The sequence below is a fragment of the Erigeron canadensis genome, chromosome 5 (genome assembly GCF_010389155.1).
Source record: "Erigeron canadensis isolate Cc75 chromosome 5, C_canadensis_v1, whole genome shotgun sequence".
Lineage (NCBI taxonomy): Eukaryota > Viridiplantae > Streptophyta > Magnoliopsida > Asterales > Asteraceae > Erigeron > Erigeron canadensis.
In genome coordinates, this window is record NC_057765.1 from 3091937 (window position 1) to 3110182 (window position 18246).

The 18246-nt window shown below is 31.7% G+C and overlaps 2 protein-coding genes across 2 annotated transcripts; both read right to left on the reverse strand.

Moving 5' to 3' along the window:
• Positions 1 to 909: 909 nt before the first annotated feature.
• Positions 910 to 10571, reverse strand: LOC122598998 (probable sucrose-phosphate synthase 1). Its single transcript, XM_043771447.1, has 13 exons — positions 10344 to 10571; positions 9566 to 9655; positions 8447 to 8688; positions 7081 to 7144; positions 5952 to 6650; positions 5512 to 5619; positions 4850 to 4981; positions 4591 to 4767; positions 3843 to 3896; positions 3699 to 3761; positions 2454 to 3353; positions 2070 to 2197; positions 910 to 1370 (listed from the first exon to the last, which is right to left on the reverse strand). The coding sequence occupies exons 1-13, from the start codon at positions 10521 to 10523 to the stop codon at positions 1091 to 1093; spliced, it is 3117 nt and encodes a 1038-aa protein (XP_043627382.1). The 5' UTR covers positions 10524 to 10571; the 3' UTR covers positions 910 to 1090.
• A 1385-nt stretch (positions 10572 to 11956) lies between these two features.
• On the reverse strand, positions 11957 to 12673 carry LOC122598979 (spindle and kinetochore-associated protein 1 homolog). Its single transcript, XM_043771429.1, has 4 exons — positions 12634 to 12673; positions 12441 to 12516; positions 12273 to 12340; positions 11957 to 12121 (listed from the first exon to the last, which is right to left on the reverse strand). Exons 2-4 carry the CDS (start codon positions 12474 to 12476, stop codon positions 11971 to 11973), a joined length of 255 nt encoding a protein of 84 aa, XP_043627364.1. The 5' UTR covers positions 12477 to 12516; positions 12634 to 12673; the 3' UTR covers positions 11957 to 11970.
• Between the last annotated feature and the right edge of the window lie 5573 nt (positions 12674 to 18246).

Sequence of the window (18246 nt, forward strand, 5' to 3'; positions counted from 1 at the left end):
TAAGAGACGTTTATGTTTTATATCAAGATCATGTGAAAATTCATTAACAGATGAAGTTTTAGGTAAACAATGGGACACATGTAAATACCAAATGTAACTCCTCCATATAACATACACTTTTTCACCTCTGCTTATTTTATAAAACAAGACTCTAAAAATCCAACGATGAAAGTTAAGGTAATTGTTACCGAAACCAGTGGAAGAAAAAACAGAAAGGGGGTGGTTGTCCATTAAATCTGATGTGAAAGTTTATGTTAGTTTAAGTTACGAGTTGTCTTTAGAAGGATGTACATTGTAACAGGCTAAGGCATGGTTGATCATAGTCGAAACGGTATTAAAAATACTTTCAAGTTCCATTATCAAGTTACTTACATTAATATAAAATCAATTATCAAAAATGATAATCTCCTGTTCAAGAATTTTACAACTTTCACGGAGAGAATTACTATCTCACTAGCAAACGACTCATATCATCTCTCAAATTGAATGCTAAGCAGTGGTAATTCTAAAGATTCCCGGAGGGAAAAATAGAGATGCCTCCTACGTTACCATAATATGTGGAAGTATCAACGTAATTTCATAGTCATTCGGTCTGAATGCTACATGAAGAACATAAGCCAGATGATGGAACGGGAAGACCTAGGATGTAGAAGATCATAACATGAGTGACTCGGCAGATTTTGATTCCTATATATCCACCCATGTGGTACTTCATTATACCATATATATAAAATCCATCTGTATCGAGTGTTTTTGGGTTTTTTTACAGATAAAAACACATTGGTAGGCAACTACAATCTTAATATAAACAAAGATATTAAGCAGATAATATATCATGGATACCCTGATACAAATATCCATAACATATGTGAAGAAAGCATGTGAAAGAATACACTCTGGAAAAGGTGGTGGCCTGAAGGGGGGAATACAATCCCCTCATTTATATCAACTTTCTGTACAAATTATGGTATTATAGCATCATGAATAAGCATTCATGCAAATGCAGATTTACTAGTAGCAAAAAGATAACGAAACACACTTCACCTGGAAGTGTATAGTGTTGAATGGGAGGGACAACAATTTTAATTACTTATGACTTGAGAACTCCAAGTGTTCCTAAGGAAGCACGGATATCAGCACTGCTACATTCTTCAGTTGTCTGAATGATATTGGTGCTCTCTGTAGGTGTGACGTCTGTAAGTGGGTAGACTCTGTTAGCATGAAGTTGATTGGTGGTACTGATGCCTATTCCCTTCAGTATAACTGTTTTGTGAACACCGCCCAGAAATCCTTCATAATCTGTGTCGCCACTTTCTCCAACAAAAACTACCACCTTTGACAAGTCCATACCCCACCTTAGATACAAGTACCTGCAGGTATGATGTGTTAAATTCTAAGCATTTGTCCCAGAATGGGCAGATTCAGTAACAACCAAAATCAAACTAGGTTGAAGCTAATCACTTCTGTTTTTCTAAGTAATTATTTTCCAAGTTCAAGTAATTATTTTCGAAGTTCAAGTAATTATTTTCTAAAAAGTTTTATCTAATAAGAATACACTTGTTGCAACGTTCTACCCATTCCTCTTTAAGTTATTTTTTTTCACTCATTGGACCCCTTAAGGCCTTATAGGTAAAGCATACTCCAATTCAACCCATTCATAAGATATGGGTTGAATTGCGAAACCTAAACAGAAAGGAATGGTACACAAATGAACCGGTTACTGGACCAAGTCTGGTCCTTGGGGCTTGGGGGGATGCACACCTAGCCAAACTGCTCATTACCAATCCTAACTTCCATCAGTCCCATATTGTAAAAGAATTAATTTCCGAAAACAAGGACTGGTGCTACTTTTAAAAAATCAGGACTGGCGCTACTGATCCTTTGTTTCTGATCTTTTGCTTTTATTTGTTTTTCTTATTATTTATGTTAGTTACTTATAGCACCACTGTTTTTGATTTTTTTTTGTCATATAAATTCCATTCTTTTGTTAATATAAACCTAAACAGATTATTTGACACCAAATGTAAGTAACTAGACAAGAAGATGTATTTAAAGAAAATTATAACTACCTGAGGGCTTGAGAACGAGATGCCGACACTGGGATAACATTTATCTTTCTACCGTTTTGGCAATAAATTACATGGCAACGAAGAGCTTGAATCCTCATTAACTTCCGAAGTTCCTTAACAGGAGGTACCTGCAAAAAGAGCCACTAAGATAAGACACATAATACATTGCATAGACAAGCCTGACACACACATGTATGAGTATCTGTAGACATTATAAAAATGTGTGGATACGTCTGATGCTTGGGGACACTTGCCTTTAAAATAAAAAGAAGATAGAATTACTTTTCTTGAAAAGTAGAAGATAGAATTAGTAATGCAGCATCAAACATATACCAATAACAGAGAATAGCATAAAAATAAGTAGATAATCATAAATTAACTAACCAGTCCCGGCTTATGAATATTGAAAGCATAACAATAATTTGTAGTAACTTCTTCATCTTCTGTAACAACATGCTCTTCATTTTTATTCACGGCCTTTTTGTCAATTATAGAAGATGCCCACTTCACCAAAGTCTTCCTCAGCCCTTCACCACCCCAACGATATTCTATGTGTGAATGGTAATACAAATCAAACACAAACGGGTTATCTTCAGAATGCGAAGACGAATAGTAAAGATCAGCACCACTATTGCAAATGAAAGCATCAAAATCTGAAGGATTCACGCCCTTTGAGACCAAAAAAGAATGAATTTCAGCCATTCGTAAGGATGTCGCAAGTATAAATCCAATAGAACCTTCCATCTTTTCCTTCTCTACAGCCTCAAATATTTTCTTTATATTATCAAAAAGAGATCCGATATCATCATCATCAATAGCAACAACAAAGATATGTGTTCTTCTCCTCAATGCTGGGAATTTAAGTTGTTCATGTTTCTCTCCTGAAACTGTCCTTTGTGTACTTTTACCGACACCTTTTGCATATGACAAAACAGCATTCTCTAATTTACTACTATTACTATCATTTTCTTTATCACCGTCAATCGACCACTTCAAATTTAACGATATGTCTTGCATATCTCTTAAGGAATCACTTGGTGAGTCAGATTCTGAATTTTCATCATCATCGTCATCGTTTTTTAGCCACCCAGGATACCTTGGTTTACAACTTGCTATTCGCGAAAGATAAGTTTTGCAATGTTCGGTCCATGAGAAGAGATGAATGTTTCTCAGTCCATTTGCCCTGCATTTGGCCCACAGCTGCTTATCTGCAACAAGCTTTAACAAAGCATCTGCAATTGACTGTTGATCATGGGGGTCAATAAGCAGACCATTGTCAAGTACCTGTAATGATCACATCATCAATTCACTGAACTCATACTAAGACATAAGCATATAATAAAGCTAGAGGTAGCAAAATGGTTGGTTGGTTCATGGGTCAAAACAGGTTAGCTTTTGGTACAGATCAAAATGAGTTGGTGTTGCCCGAATATTTATGAACATTTAGTATGTCAAATGTGATGGAAAATGTCATCTACTTTTTAATAATAACTAATTAACGTGTTCTCAATTAAGATGTGATCTGTAAAAATTTATGTTTTACGCATCAAAGATAGGAAGAACTCGAGTTGCCAGCGTCATAAGCGAATAGATCAATTGCTACCTCTGAATAAAACAAACATAACTCACCCGATGTATATCCACGGGGCCTCCATTTTTTGTTGCAACCATTGGTAACCCATGAGCAGCAGCCTGTTCAATAGAATCTGACGTGTTAGACTAATAATGTTATATTGACGTGTAATTGAATGATAGAAAAGACAGAAAACTCACTTCGATCAAAGTGAGTCCAAATGGCTCTATGAAAGCCGGATTTATAAAAACACCCTGCCAAGACAAGTTCAACAATGTTAAGTTTCCCTCTTCTACCTTAATATAAAATCTCTTCATTTAACATGTTAAAGACTGCACATCCAATTTAGAAAACAGGATGTTATACACAACTTACTCTTGGAATTTTAGGGATAATCAATAATGATCATCCAGATCATTAAGGGTAATGGTAACTCACAGTGTGTTTGGACTTGCGCCCTTTCTTGTATATAACTTTGAATAATTCGATTTAGATAATCATAATGAGAAATGAGCTGTTCGAAATAGTGCTCTAATGTGCTTCTAATGTTAAAGTACTGAGGGAATATCAGCTGTTTTAAGTGGTTAGGAATATTAATAATTTAAGCCATTAATTAATACATAAATATACATAAAAAAGGACTATTTTGTGTGGGGAAATAAAGGATATAAGCCTTATGAGATGGGAGTACAAGTTTCTCAATTTAGTTTTCTTGCAGATGGTATAAAACTGATTATCTTCTAACTGGTGAGAAATTGAGTATTTGATTCCTAAATAGTCAGATAATAAGAAATAGCATTGCTTATTCAAACATAAAACTTGAACAGATAATCAGTTTCAAGACGCAAGATTGAAAGAGCCCTTGAAATGATCAACATACAGTCAGCGTTGTTATAAATTAATACTATCATTGATACCAAATACACAACAAAAGGGTACATCTGTTACCTTAGTCTTAGCTGCTAACCGGTAGATATCAGCGACTTCACTCTGCTTATGATGTTTAGGATATGCCACTTGACCGTAAAGATCATACTTGTCGATCATCTTAATAATTGAAAGAAGCATCGAAGCACTGGTGCTTGACATCTCATCGATATTATCTCGGTTACCCATTATTAGTGTCTTCACATCAGAGAAAAATATATCTTAATGACAAATGATAGTTAACTATATAGTAAAGAAAAAAAAGGATAATCAGACATACAAGATTAGCAAGCTCTCTTAACGGTCGACACTCCCCAAATGCTTTAACCAAAGTTGTAAGGTTCTTCTTAGGATCTGGCCTAGCAAGAGCAAGTATCATGGGCTTTCGTGGGTTGGTAAAGAAGCGCATTATCTGCATTAAATATGAAGTTAGTGACTTGTGATTATTCCAGAATAATGATAATAACAATAATAAAAGGGAAAGAGATGGAAACAAGAGACATTCAAGTAGAGGTGGCAATACAACCATCTATTTATATGTTGATCAATTTGGGTTATGTTATATCTATAACAGGTCAAATAGGTAATTATATATGTGCGACTGTGGGTCAGTGTCATAAGAAAATGTGTCTAATGGGTCAAAAGTTGCCCCAAAGAGTTTTTATAATGCATAAGACCTTCAACATCATTCTAATCGAAGACTTGTGTAAACTAAATTTACAAAACTTTGTAACTATACTAAATAGCTATTACTAATTATGAAGGAAAAAGCAGTTTGACAAAATGTGTTCTGGGACAACCCAACCTGACTCCCTTCGACACTAAACACTATCCGTCTTGACATGTTACCCAACATGCCAGGGTCTGCCCAAATTACCACCATGACATACATTGTACTAAACAGCATTCATACTTGAAATAATTAATCAAAAATCCTCAAACCTCAGTCCAGATAGGTGGGGCCTGATGATTTTCTCCTCCTTCTGTTTCACCATCCATATCAACTTCATGTGGTACAATATGATTGAACTCCATCCCCGGAGGAATTACCTGTCAATAGTTATAGTGATTAAGAATGTAACTAAAAAAAAAGTCGAGGTTGGTATAGCTGTGCACGGAAGGGTCGGCAGCAGCTCAAACTCAGTTATTCTTTATTTCTAATGGGAAACATATAACAAATAAGTTGGCTAAAAAGAAACAAATGATTAATGAAAGTGTATTGTTAATGCAATGATGCATAAAACCAAATGAAACATCTTAGTAAAAGAAATAAAATTAGATTACTATTTGAAATAATATAATTTTTAAAATCAATTCTGACATTCTATCTTTCCAACTTTAAAAAAAACACTAGCTACACATAGGGCATTGTTGGCACTTACATTCATTCGAGGCATGAACCTGCCATAACAGCTCACGTTACGCCTGATCCTAGCTCGAAGTTTCTTCTCTAGCACCGGGTCAAATCCATCATACAACCTCCACTGTTCATCAATTTCTTGTCTGGTGCTAGTTATGACCACCTCAGAGGAATCAAGGCTTACCTCCTCAGCCTCTATCCTACGCATGATTTTATATGTAGTATTGATTTCTTCTTTAGTTAATCTTCCTTGTCTAAGAAGTTGTTCCAACTTATCTCTTCCGAGTGAGTGACCCGTGAAAAGCATAGGTACATTTAGAGCACCAGATAAACGAGCCGCTGAGTCACCAGCATCTGCATAATGACCATGGATAGCAACCGGCCAGACAGGGTGGCCACCGCCAATTTGCTCACCCAAAACTTTGGACATTTGTATTACGTGGCTAAGTGCACCATCAACAAATTCAGGAATGTGGGGCCAAAGAAGCTCTTTGGGGATATATTTGTCCTTTGGGCCAAATGGAATGCGAATTATGTAGGCACCGCTACTCTCCCCGAGCTCTTCTGTCATACCATCAGAATTATGTGGATTTAACATTTCTGTTGGTTCACCATAACTCCAGTCAACATCAGGGCAGGCTACTTGTCTTGTAAGCAGATCGACCCGATAGACACCTGGCATTGAAGCTAAAGCTCTTGCAAGTTCTACAACATACTTAACCTGAAATATTAGTAACAGCCCACGTCAATGAATGTCAATGAAAAAATGTGAGATGTGGCAAGAATGGTGGGTCCACAGGTTGAATGACGTATAACATGTCTAAATGGATTCAGGAGACAGAACTGGGTTGGGTTGACTGGGAATCACTTTTTTGTCCATTTTTTAAGTTCATCGACAAAGTTTAAATGACTTCATTAATTATCTAAATCTTGAAGCTATATGATTTATAAGGTTTGATTGGCCATTTTAGCTATATAAATATTGATTGGCCCGTTTGAGATAAAAACACAGACGCCATTGATCCATTCATAAGTATACAGGTCAAACTTCCACGGCTAGAAAAGCATGGATTAGACAAGTCCGGAAACTACAAATCACTTTAAGTGAACAACAAAAAAAAAAAAGATAAACTGAAAGTCTTGAACCATACCTGACCGCCTGTATCAGAATCACGCCCGAGCTCCATATTTTCACCACGTATTAACCCATGAAGGCTGTAAAAAAATTGATTATAAAATCACACCAAAGTTCATAAGGCGGACAAGACACACACAGCAAAACTTAAGGTATTTTCCATTAATTTACACAGGATGTAACAAACAAACCATATGACTGTCATTTATGGGCTTAAAAGTATGCAAGTTTCCATATTGAAAGTAATGGTGATGATTAGAAAGAAGGGAGAACATCATATATCCCCTTTCTAAACATCAAAATCACATATTTACCCACTTAAACAATATAATATCATATATATCCAATCTAAATTTTAAAACTATCAATTTTACCCATTTTTATTAATCAACTCATTAATGTTCTCATATTTACCCATTTTCTTAATTAAATTCAATAAAATCAATTTTATGTATTTAAATCTTTTTTCCCTCCAATAAATAACATAAAATTGCATTTTATAAGATAATTTTACATTGGCCTAAAAATAGCAAAAGGCTTTTGACCATTACAGTGAGCTCGGCCGATTGTTTTTTCTTTTTCTTGCAAATAATTTGTCATATTAATCTACTCATTTATGTTTCTAAATAATAAACGTAATTTGATTATAGCTATGAATTTATTGTTGTCGAATACTGGAGATTTAGTGCAATCTTTTTCTTTTGTAATGAATGTTATACATGAAACCTAGTAGACTATTAAGTCATACGCTAATAAGGTGCATGATCTGTTTAGCATTGTCATATTAAAATTTTATAATTATTAAATTTTCATTGTCCTTTAATACATATATATATATACACATAGTATTTATAATTATAGTTATATCGTACATATTTAAAGTTGAAATAACCCTATAAAAATGATAGTTTATGTTATTATTATATGAATTAAGGATGATCGAATGATCGATGGGGTATATATATTACAATGAAGAAGGAAAAATGTTTCTTGTGATTATATAATCATATATATAGTTAGTCCAGTAGCTATCGTTAGACTATATGCCTTATGCTTATCATGATAGATTTTAATATTGAATATCAATTTAATGAGTTTATTAATAAAATGGGTAAATTTGATAGTTTTAAGGTTTAAATTGGGTATCTATGATATTATGTTGTTTAAGTGGGTAAATATGTGATTTTGATGTTTAAGAAGGGGATATATGATGTTCTCCCTAGAAAGAAAAATGGGAAAAGAAAAGAAAGGTAAAAGGTAGTTCTGTGTTACATCCACAGGATAAAGGAATTTGACTATGTATCCTATAATGCTGAAAGTTCACGTATCACAATTAGCTTAGTTACTGGTAAGACTAAATGTTGATTTTGTGAGGCACATACCTTATCAATACAAGATACAGTTTTTTTCCCTTTTGTTGATTGACCCATGCCTCCATCGCATCTACAGAACTCATTCTAGGCAAACGGCCTCTGTGGCTATCACCATGAACAGATACATCACCAATGGTCTCACCTTTCTCCCCCTCTGATAAGTCCTCTGACATGTCAGCAACCGCTTCTCTGCGACCCTTTTCACGCTCAATACGACGTTTGGCTGCTCTATTAGCTTCCTCATTCTCAAGCTGACAAACAGACAACATAATAAGTATTAACAAAGTAAATCGAGTCCATAAACCATAGATCATACTGCATAGCATGGAACATGCCCATGTGTGGCATTTGTATTTACAAATAACATAAATTAATAATTTTTTGGCTTCATCTATGCAAAAAGAGTCCACTTCACTCATGATTTAGGAAACACTATTTGCAGACAAAATTTGGAAAACAATGAGTGAAGATAAAAGAACTTCGCTCGTGGTTAAATTCAACCGAAAAAAGGCTCCTTGGCCAACATATATGGAAATGATTGTGAGTTATCTTAATGTTGAATTTAAAATAGGAGTATCTGTTTAACTGAGAAACACTTGAAACGTCTCATGAACCTTTTGATTTTTGACAACACTGCTGAAACTCAAAATCAATTTTGACAACACTGCTGAAACTCAAAATCAAATTAACCACAGAATTATTTTTTTATTTTAAAAGACCAACCACAAAAGATAGTTGGTTCAAGTTACAAGAAAGACATAACTAACCTTCAAAAATCACTCAAACTACACAAACTTTTGGCATTTAACTTCAAACTCAATATCATACAGCAAGAATCCAGATTGTTTATAAAAATCTTCCAATTCCGAAGACAATTACCCTAAATTTAACTTTCATGTTTAACTATTTTATGGAGAAAGTTCATCAATCAATGAAAAACACAAACAGTTATTTATATGTTCATATTTCAAAACCGTTTTTAAAATTGAGCTTCTTTTCCCCCTTAAGTTCATATATAAAAGTCAGCAAGTGGATCGACACCTAGTTACATAAAAATCCAAAGAAAAAAGAACAGCAATTTAAATATATAATGATAAAAGAAAAAGAAGAATAAGAATAAGAAAAAACCTGTTTTTTCTGACGAGCTAAATTCCAAATCCTCCAACACATATTCTCAAGCCTGGTGTTCCTCTCTTGAGGACTCCTGGTCGCTTGTGCCTTCATACACATACATACAATGATCAATAAGTTTCCAACCACAACCGATATACATAAAGTGAACATTAATAAATATCATTTGCACACATATAACCAGAATATTAACTACACGCCTTTTTCATCCAGTAAATAAATTTACGTATTTTCAAATCTCGTTAAAAGTATCTTATTACAGTTAAAGATAAAATCACATCACAATACATCAACACCAAAAGTCCATACATTTGCTACTATATTTCTTTTCGATTTACCTCTCACGCAATGGTCCTGGCACGGTCTGGTGTGGACCGCCCAAGGTTAGCCAAATGATAACCTTTTGACAAAATATGTATTTACACACACATACTAATACTAACAATCAAACAGAACAACAAAGCACATACATGAACAATTTTTTCAACATTGGGTCGTAGCCAACCAGTGACTGATCATTCACAAGAAAATCGAGTTCCATTCGATTATTTCAATTAAAATAACTTAAATTAAATATACAATAGCATAAACATAAACAAATTAATAATTTAATACAAAAAGAAAAAAAAAATCAAATTAATTTACTTTAATTCTTCCAACTGAACTTAAAATCATAACAAAAACTGATTCCAAACTCACAAAGTTTACACCTTTTTCTCAATACATATACAAATACACCATATATACATACAAAATATATATATATATAACGTACTTTAACCCAGGAGCGATGAAGATCAGTCTCATCGAAACCGATAACGTTATCAACGAAATAACGAGTTGGACTGAATCGTCCTCTTTCACGAAGCAACAAAGATGTTTTCGCATCGTCTAGTCCTGGCCCTACATCCAGTATCGCCTCCAAGTAACTGTTTATCCAATCATTTCCCGCCATCTCCCTCCCTGTATCTCTATATCTCTATCTCTGTGTGTGTGTGTCTATATATATATATATGTTATATATGTGTGTTTGTGTTTGTGTGGAAGAAAAAGAAACTGACAGAAAGAGAGAATAAATTTAGATTTTTACTTTTATAGAAGAAGGAAGAAAGAAAGAAATAGAATCAAATAGAGAATATAGGGACAGAAAAAAAAATAACCGCTAATTATTTAACTTATTTTATTATTTAATTTAATATTGCTTTCTGTCGACACTTTTTTAAGTCCATAATAATAAATAAAGATAAAAATAAATAAATAGTTATATTATTATTATTTTAATTATTTCAATGTATTTCCAGCGAATTAGATGATTCCAGGTTGTTGAATTTGAGCTTGGAAAGGACACGTTGGTGATTTATGATTGGTTGTTTTAATAAATTTTGATATAAGATTAAATTAAAATTATAGTTACATATCGACACCTGTATATGTACTTTTTTTGTTTATTTAATTAATTAAGGAGAAGGAAAATATGAAAGGTATATTTGGTGGTTTATTCTTTATTTTATGCTCCGAAGAAACATGATGACGTACTAACAGCACCATATTCTTGGGGGGAAAAAAAAAATATATATATATATATACATTAGGTCTTTTCCTCGCACGATGTGCGGATGTTAAAAAATATTTACTAAAAGTTTTATACAAACATTTTTAATTACAAACGTTTTAGTTATTATCGATTTTTAATATCTTAGTTTTTTTTTTTTTTAAGAACATGAAAAGAAATAAAACAAAAGACAAAATTTTTGATACATCAAGCAATCTAATAACGTTATATGAGTTTAAAAAATATGTACTTACATACAAAGCAAGCAACAATTTGGTTGAAGAAGTAATATCATAGTTTTATTTATGAATGATGATGGATAACAAAAACTTGTTAGAAAAAAAAAAGTATTATTTTAAATAATTAGTAAACACTATAAGTTTTAATGCATGAGCATAAAATCCTCAACATATAGATTTAAAATAAAATAAAGAGTAAATTACAGTTTTCGTCCCTGAAGTTGGCACGTTTTTCACTTTTCATCCCTAAAGTTTAAAAATTACAATTTTGACCCTAAAGTTGGCCAATTTTTTCAATAACCGTCCCTCACCAAACGTCGTTAAGTTTCAGCCGTTAAGTAGGTCATGTGAGGGACTGAAAGTGCAAAAAATTACAAGTTCAGGGACGAAAAATGAAAATTACTTTTCTGTTGTCGGAAAACTTCATCTTCTCCGACTGATTGGCCGGAAAATTCGCCGGAAAACTTGGAATGTCGATATCTCACTCGTTTCTTCGAATTAGACCACGAAACCACCACCAAACTTCTCAAAATTCATTTCCGCACGAACCCTAACAAAAGTTGAGAGAAGAAATATAATGAAAAACGTAATCAGCAATTGTTGAATATCTTTTACAGGTTAAGAGAAGAAATATAATGAAAAACGTGTTTAGAAACCTTCCTTCTTGGGGCTGCAATAAGCTGGGAATTAACCTCTGCAAAAGCAGCCATGTCATTAATGGCCGCATTAACCTTTTCTAAAGTTAGCCTTCCTCTCGTATACCTGCATTTTGATTAATGATTATTTAACCAAAGATGGGCAGATGGAAATAGAAAAATTGGAAATACATAGCAATGGACCAGATAGTAATGTAGTAATATGAATTGCGCAGCAGGTGTGGCAGTATGAATATTCACTCAATGGTTCCACTTACGATGACAAAGAGTCCAGTTCATTGGCAGTAATGTGCCACAAAGGTGGACACCCACGACCCTTTTTCTCCTATAATGTGAAAGCATGTTACCCTAGTTAGTAATTATCATAACTTAATCCTCATGTAAAGACCACATGATAAAAAAGAAAGAGGTAAAAGGGCACTCACTTTGGGTAATAGAGCAGGCTCCTTAAATTCCTGCATCCCGAAAGAATGATCTTGTGTAGGTTCCTCTATGATGGAACTGGAAACAAGTGAAGAACAAAACCACAAGCATTAGTGTTGGACTTGTATTCCTCAAGAGCACTATATCGATGTAATGCAAAACAATATAGTTATATGGACACGAAAATATTAGCACCATGAACTATTATCTTGATGTGTGAGCTTTCCCCTTTCAGGCAAATCAAGGTAGGAAAGGGTTGTTTATGTGGTAAATATATATATATATATGTATGTATTTGTATATTCATGTGGTAAGTATATATGTATTTGTATATATCGTAACTATATATATATATATATACATGTGGTAAGTATCACGGTCATTTATCTTTTAATTGTTAGGATTCGTGCGGAAATGGATTTTGAGAAGTTTGGTGGTGGTTTCGTGGTCTAATTCGAAGAAACGAGTGAGATATCGACATTCCAAGTTTTCCGGCGAATTTTCCGGCCAATCAGCCGGAGAAGATGAAGTTTTCCGACAACAGAAAAGTAATTTTCATTTTTTGTCCCTGAACTTGTAATTTTTTGCACTTTCAGTCCCTCACGTGTTTTGCACGTGACCTACTTAACGGCTGAAACTTAATGACGTTTGGTGAGGGACGGTTATTGAAAAAATTGGCCAACTTTAGGGTCAAAATTGTAATTTTTAAACTTTAGGGATGAAAAGTGAAAAACGTGCCAACTTCAAGAACGAAAACTGTAATTTACTCTAAAATAAAATAAAACATGTAGAAATACACACATCTTGATAACTTGTATGAAATTGAATACATGTTAAATATGTCTAACAAATACGTCCTCTGACAAAAGTCATGGAAAAAATCTGTCACAAAAGATTTATCCCTTACAATCCTCAAAGACATGTAATTTTCAACGTGAATAGGATTAATTATTTGACAGAAACAAAGCTAAAACTAACTTTTTTTAATTAATAAATGATATTGATAATTAATAAATGAAATCCTGTTTAGGAAAATTCTGAGCTATATATAACTTTTTTTAATTGTCATCAATACATCCAAAATAAACAAAATTAATGGAAGCTCAAGAACTTAAAGGATATTAGAATTCTCAGAAAAATTTAGTTATTATTAGTGATCTGTTTTTGTTTGTATCATTTTTCCCTGTCAAGTAGCCCGTGATCTATCTATCTAAAAGATTCAGATTTGTTAATTAAATTTGATTTTTTTTAATCAAAATTTGGATGTATGAGAGATTTTTTATTTAATGCAATTCTATTAAGATTTCGGATGGCGTTAGTCTTTCAAATAAATAAGTTATATTTATAATATTCCATACAATATTTTCCTAATTAATTCAATTCCTCTATATAAATTTAATTTAAATATCTTTTATATATATATATAAATAATAATAATAAATAAATATATACAAAGAAGTATGGAGATGTCACATAGGATAAATCCTACGTGGCATATTTTTAAAATAGGTTTGATTTTTTAAAGGCTTTAGAATCATTTGGTTTCCTACTGTTTTAATAATTATATAGATATATATATTTTAGGTAATGTATTTTTCATCTTTATCACATTAACTATTTTTAACTGTTTATTCTGCTAATACTTGTTAAAAATTTTTTTCATGTTATCACCTTTGAAATGGACTCACCTTTATTTAATTAAAAATATATTTTTTCTTAGAAAAAATTAACACACTTTCATTAAGATTAAGATTTAGAATAAAAACTAGATTTTAGATCCGTGTCCAATACTGGACACGAGTTTACAATATTATCAAAATTAGATCTTCATACATTTAAGTCATAAAAACTTATAATTTTGACGATATAGTACAATAATCATAGGTTCGTCGTTGTCATTATTAGCTGAGTCATTTTGATAGAATTGTTTGTCGTAATCATTCCACAAGGCACATGTTATAATAATTTCTCTATAATATAATTTTTTAAAACCAATTGTGCTCAATTAAGAATTAGTACTTAACATTCAAGTATATATACTTGATCATGATATGAAGTTGTGAACCCATAACACACATATGTTTATTTTCAATCACTTGTCCTATGATACTTGGATAACAATTATAATTGTTTTCATATTTTTTGATAACAATTAAGACTCTTGAGTGACAATTGTAACTTCAAACATTAATACACAAAACTAATATATATAAAAAAATTATGTACCTTTTTCATTGAGAGATAAAATGAATCTTGAATAGAGTTCATATTGATTTGGATTTAGTATTCAAGTAACCTTCTGTTGTAAATCGTGTTTTGTTCTGTGATCGTCCCATGTTATGTGATTCCTATTGTGTTTAGGATAAGGATGTTGTACATCGTTATCTGTTATTATGTTTGAGATATGTATCTACAGTTCAAGTTGTATTTATATTAAATATTAAACTGAATATTAAGATTTATAATTTATAAAAATCTAATCTAATATTTGGAATATTTGTTAATAAGTCATTAGGTTTTAAAAATAGTTTTTTATATACAATATTTCATATATTGATTTTTTTTAAAAATAAGTAAATGATTGTAAATTTTTAAAAATTCTCTCAAGTTCTGGCTAAAAATAAATAAATATAAATAAGGTATTCAGGGTTAAAAACTGTAAATTATTGATGGAAAACAAAAAAGTATAAATTAATGAGACTTTTTATACAAATTAATATAAATACTAATATAATAATATATTTGGATAATGATTATTATGATTTTTAATTTATATTTAATCTAAATGATGACATAAGCGAAAGTTAATTTGATGAAATTGAGCGATTTGATTGATTAATAAGTCATTAGTTCAACTATTTTAAACCCGTGTTCAACACTGAACACGGGACTTACAACATATCAATATTAGGTATTCATACATTTTAATCATAAAAGCTAATAATTTCAAATTTCAAGTAATAATTAAAAAAATTGTTCAATTCAAATATTAAGAATGTTATGAAATAAAAGGTAGAATATAATCAATGAACACTAAAATCATATATATTTTTAATTTTCCTTCATCTTTTGCAATAAATGTTGAGTGTTGTAAGTCTTTCCATCTTTGTCACAGATCAACACTTAGAGGCCCCTTTTCGACTTAACTCGAGATACTGCAACGTACAACTGTCCGTGTAAGGACGTTGTAGATACAAACCAACAGTTGATAATTAATGTCTTACAAAAGGGTAATATGATTTTTATCAGTCATATTTGTTTGATTGAGTAATTTTGATGGTTTGATTGAATTTGTTCGTATGGTATTATGCACGTATGGTATCATGCAGCCTAATATGACAATTTATATAATGACTATCATATAATTTGATAAGAATTAGGATTGTTTTCATATAGTTTGAAAAGAATTAGGACTCTTATTTGATTGAAATTCTTAACTATAAACATAAACATTAATTAATACATAAAACTAATATACAAAAAGGGAAAAATTGTACCTTTTTTTATTGATAGATATAATGAATTCATATTGGTTTGGATTTAGGTTTCAAGTAATCCTTTGATCGGTTTGTTATATATCATGGTGCTCTGTAACCTGGTTTGTGACCACCTCCTTGTGATCCTTTGCGATAGTATCCTCTTGTGATTGTGATTAGAATGAGATAGAGATGTGGCATTATGTTTGGGCTTTTGTTTGCCGATTAAAACTTCATATAGTGATTTTATAATAATAAATTAAATATATTATATAAATGAAATATTTATATTTATATTAATTTATAATTAATCTTAAGGTAGTTATCTTAAAGGTATATGGTCGACATGATGGTGGATAAAAAGTCAAAGAATGTCAAAATTAAAAATTTTGTGAAATCGAACGATATGATTGGTTAATAAATTGTTATTCTTTAGTATAATAGAAGAAGATACATAAAATATATATGAATTAAAATAAAAAGACATACTGATAGAAAAATACACGGATAAATTACTAGATCAAAATAAATACATAAGAAAACATAATGATTAATATAGTATAATAACTAAATTATCGTATGTCATCAGACTTAGATTGAGTATGTTTCTTTTTCCAACTACTTAGACCTTTTGTAGACAAAAATTTTCGTATGTTACTTTTAAAATGTCAAGATTGAGTTTTTTTTTTTTAAGTTATCAAAATTATAGTCCCCTAGATGACAACCGTTTTCCTAATGTTAGACACAGAAGCTTTCGTTTAGATCGACTTGTTGCAATATCACCTACTGAAGACATATTAAAACATTCCCCCTTTGACATCTATTTTTTTGCTTGGATACTTATAATTTTTAAGAGATTAAAACATTTAATTAATAAAATTAAGGGGAAATGTTAGGTAAAACATGCAGTACCTATCTTAGATAAAACAGGGGGATTATGTAAAAATCAGGGGGAGGTTATGTAAAATTCAGGGGGCTATATATGTTTATCAAATTCAAAGGTTTAATTTGTAACTTTTTTTAAAGTTGCAGTACCTAAGCTTAGGTAAAGTCTGCAGTACGGATCATTTTTCCTAAAATAAATTATAAAATAATGTCTATATACTAATAAAATCTTTAGATTTGAAACTATAACTTGACGTTTAAGTCACTTTACATAACTCTTGAACAATTGTCCTTTACTTCCCTGTTAAAAGAAAATCATTTCAATCAAAATTAAAAAATATAACTGTTAAATGTGAAAAGAAAAAATGCTGAAACTGGTGAAGATGTTTCACGAATTGTCTATAGATGACACGAATGGAACTTTTCAATACCATATAATCAGGGGTGTTCATTATTTGGATTAACCAAATAACCCACCAAATCTATTTGACATTTGTACTATTTGGATTGGATTATTTGGATTTGGCTTGGTGTTTGGATAAAACCGAATAAGTAAGTTGTTAAACGGTTTGGTTTTGGTTTAAAAAATTTTAATTGGGGTCCAACCAAAACCCGATTAAGCATTTAACGTTTAATAATAACCTAATGTAAATGGTATTTATACAACTCTAATTATTTAAATACGTTGTTCTATACATCTAGAAACATATAGTTAGTTGAATAACCTCAAATGTATAAATAAAATGGTGTAAATTGACATTCGGATTGCATGATTATTCAAATATACTAAAGTAAAAGTTGAAAGAGTTTTTTATTTGAGTAATCCAAAAACCGACCAAATAACCCGAACTTTATTTGGATGGTTTGGATTGGGTGATCATATATACGGATTGGGTATTGGGTGGTTTGCTAATTCTTAGATAACCAAATAACCCAAACCGACTAACTCTATACCCCCAAAACCCGACCGAATGAACACCCTTACATATAATCATACTACTAAATTTGGTGTATCTTTGATGTATACATTAGATGGTACATTAGATTTGGTAAGATTATAATTTTATCGCACTATATATTTGATTTTAACTTTAATATAAAAATATTTATTGTAGTTTAATTTTCTTTCTTATATTTTACATTAGCCTTGTACCCGCGCGATGCGGCGGGACATTGGGAAAAAAGCTGGTTAATTAGCGGTACCCGTGCGATTACCGGATCACCGTACCTATGGCTATGTGTGTTTTAGATGGCAGAGACAACGACGGGTTTTTTTTTTTTTTTTTTTTGGGGGGGGGGGGGGGGGGCTATGTGTGCTTTAGAGGGAGGCGGTTCTGAGGGGATGTATGTGTGTGTTTTGTTTAGGGGGGATGTATGGGTGTGTTTTTTGGTATAGTATGTGAGCAGCTTTAAGGAAAGGGAATGAAGACAAATTGGGCGTAAAGTT

Bases quoted from the DNA above. Each gene is read 5' to 3' on its own strand.
- LOC122598979 (XM_043771429.1), bottom strand. From the start codon at position 12,476: ATGCAGGAATTTAAGGAGCCTGCTCTATTACCCAAA. The intron at 12,341-12,440 runs GTGAGTGCCCTT...TTCACATTATAG, and splicing joins AGCCTGCTCTATTACCCAAA to GAGAAAAAGGGTCGTGGGTG. The intron at 12,122-12,272 runs GTAAGTGGAACC...ATCAAAATGCAG, and splicing joins GAACTGGACTCTTTGTCATC to GTATACGAGAGGAAGGCTAA.
- LOC122598998 (XM_043771447.1), bottom strand. From the start codon at position 10,523: ATGGCGGGAAATGATTGGATAAACAGTTACTTGGAGGCGATACTGGAT. The intron at 5,620-5,951 runs GTAAGTGCCAAC...AACTATTGACAG, and splicing joins GGTTCATGCCTCGAATGAAT to GTAATTCCTCCGGGGATGGA. The intron at 1,371-2,069 runs GTAGTTATAATT...TCATACCTGCAG, and splicing joins TCTCGTTCTCAAGCCCTCAG to GTACTTGTATCTAAGGTGGG.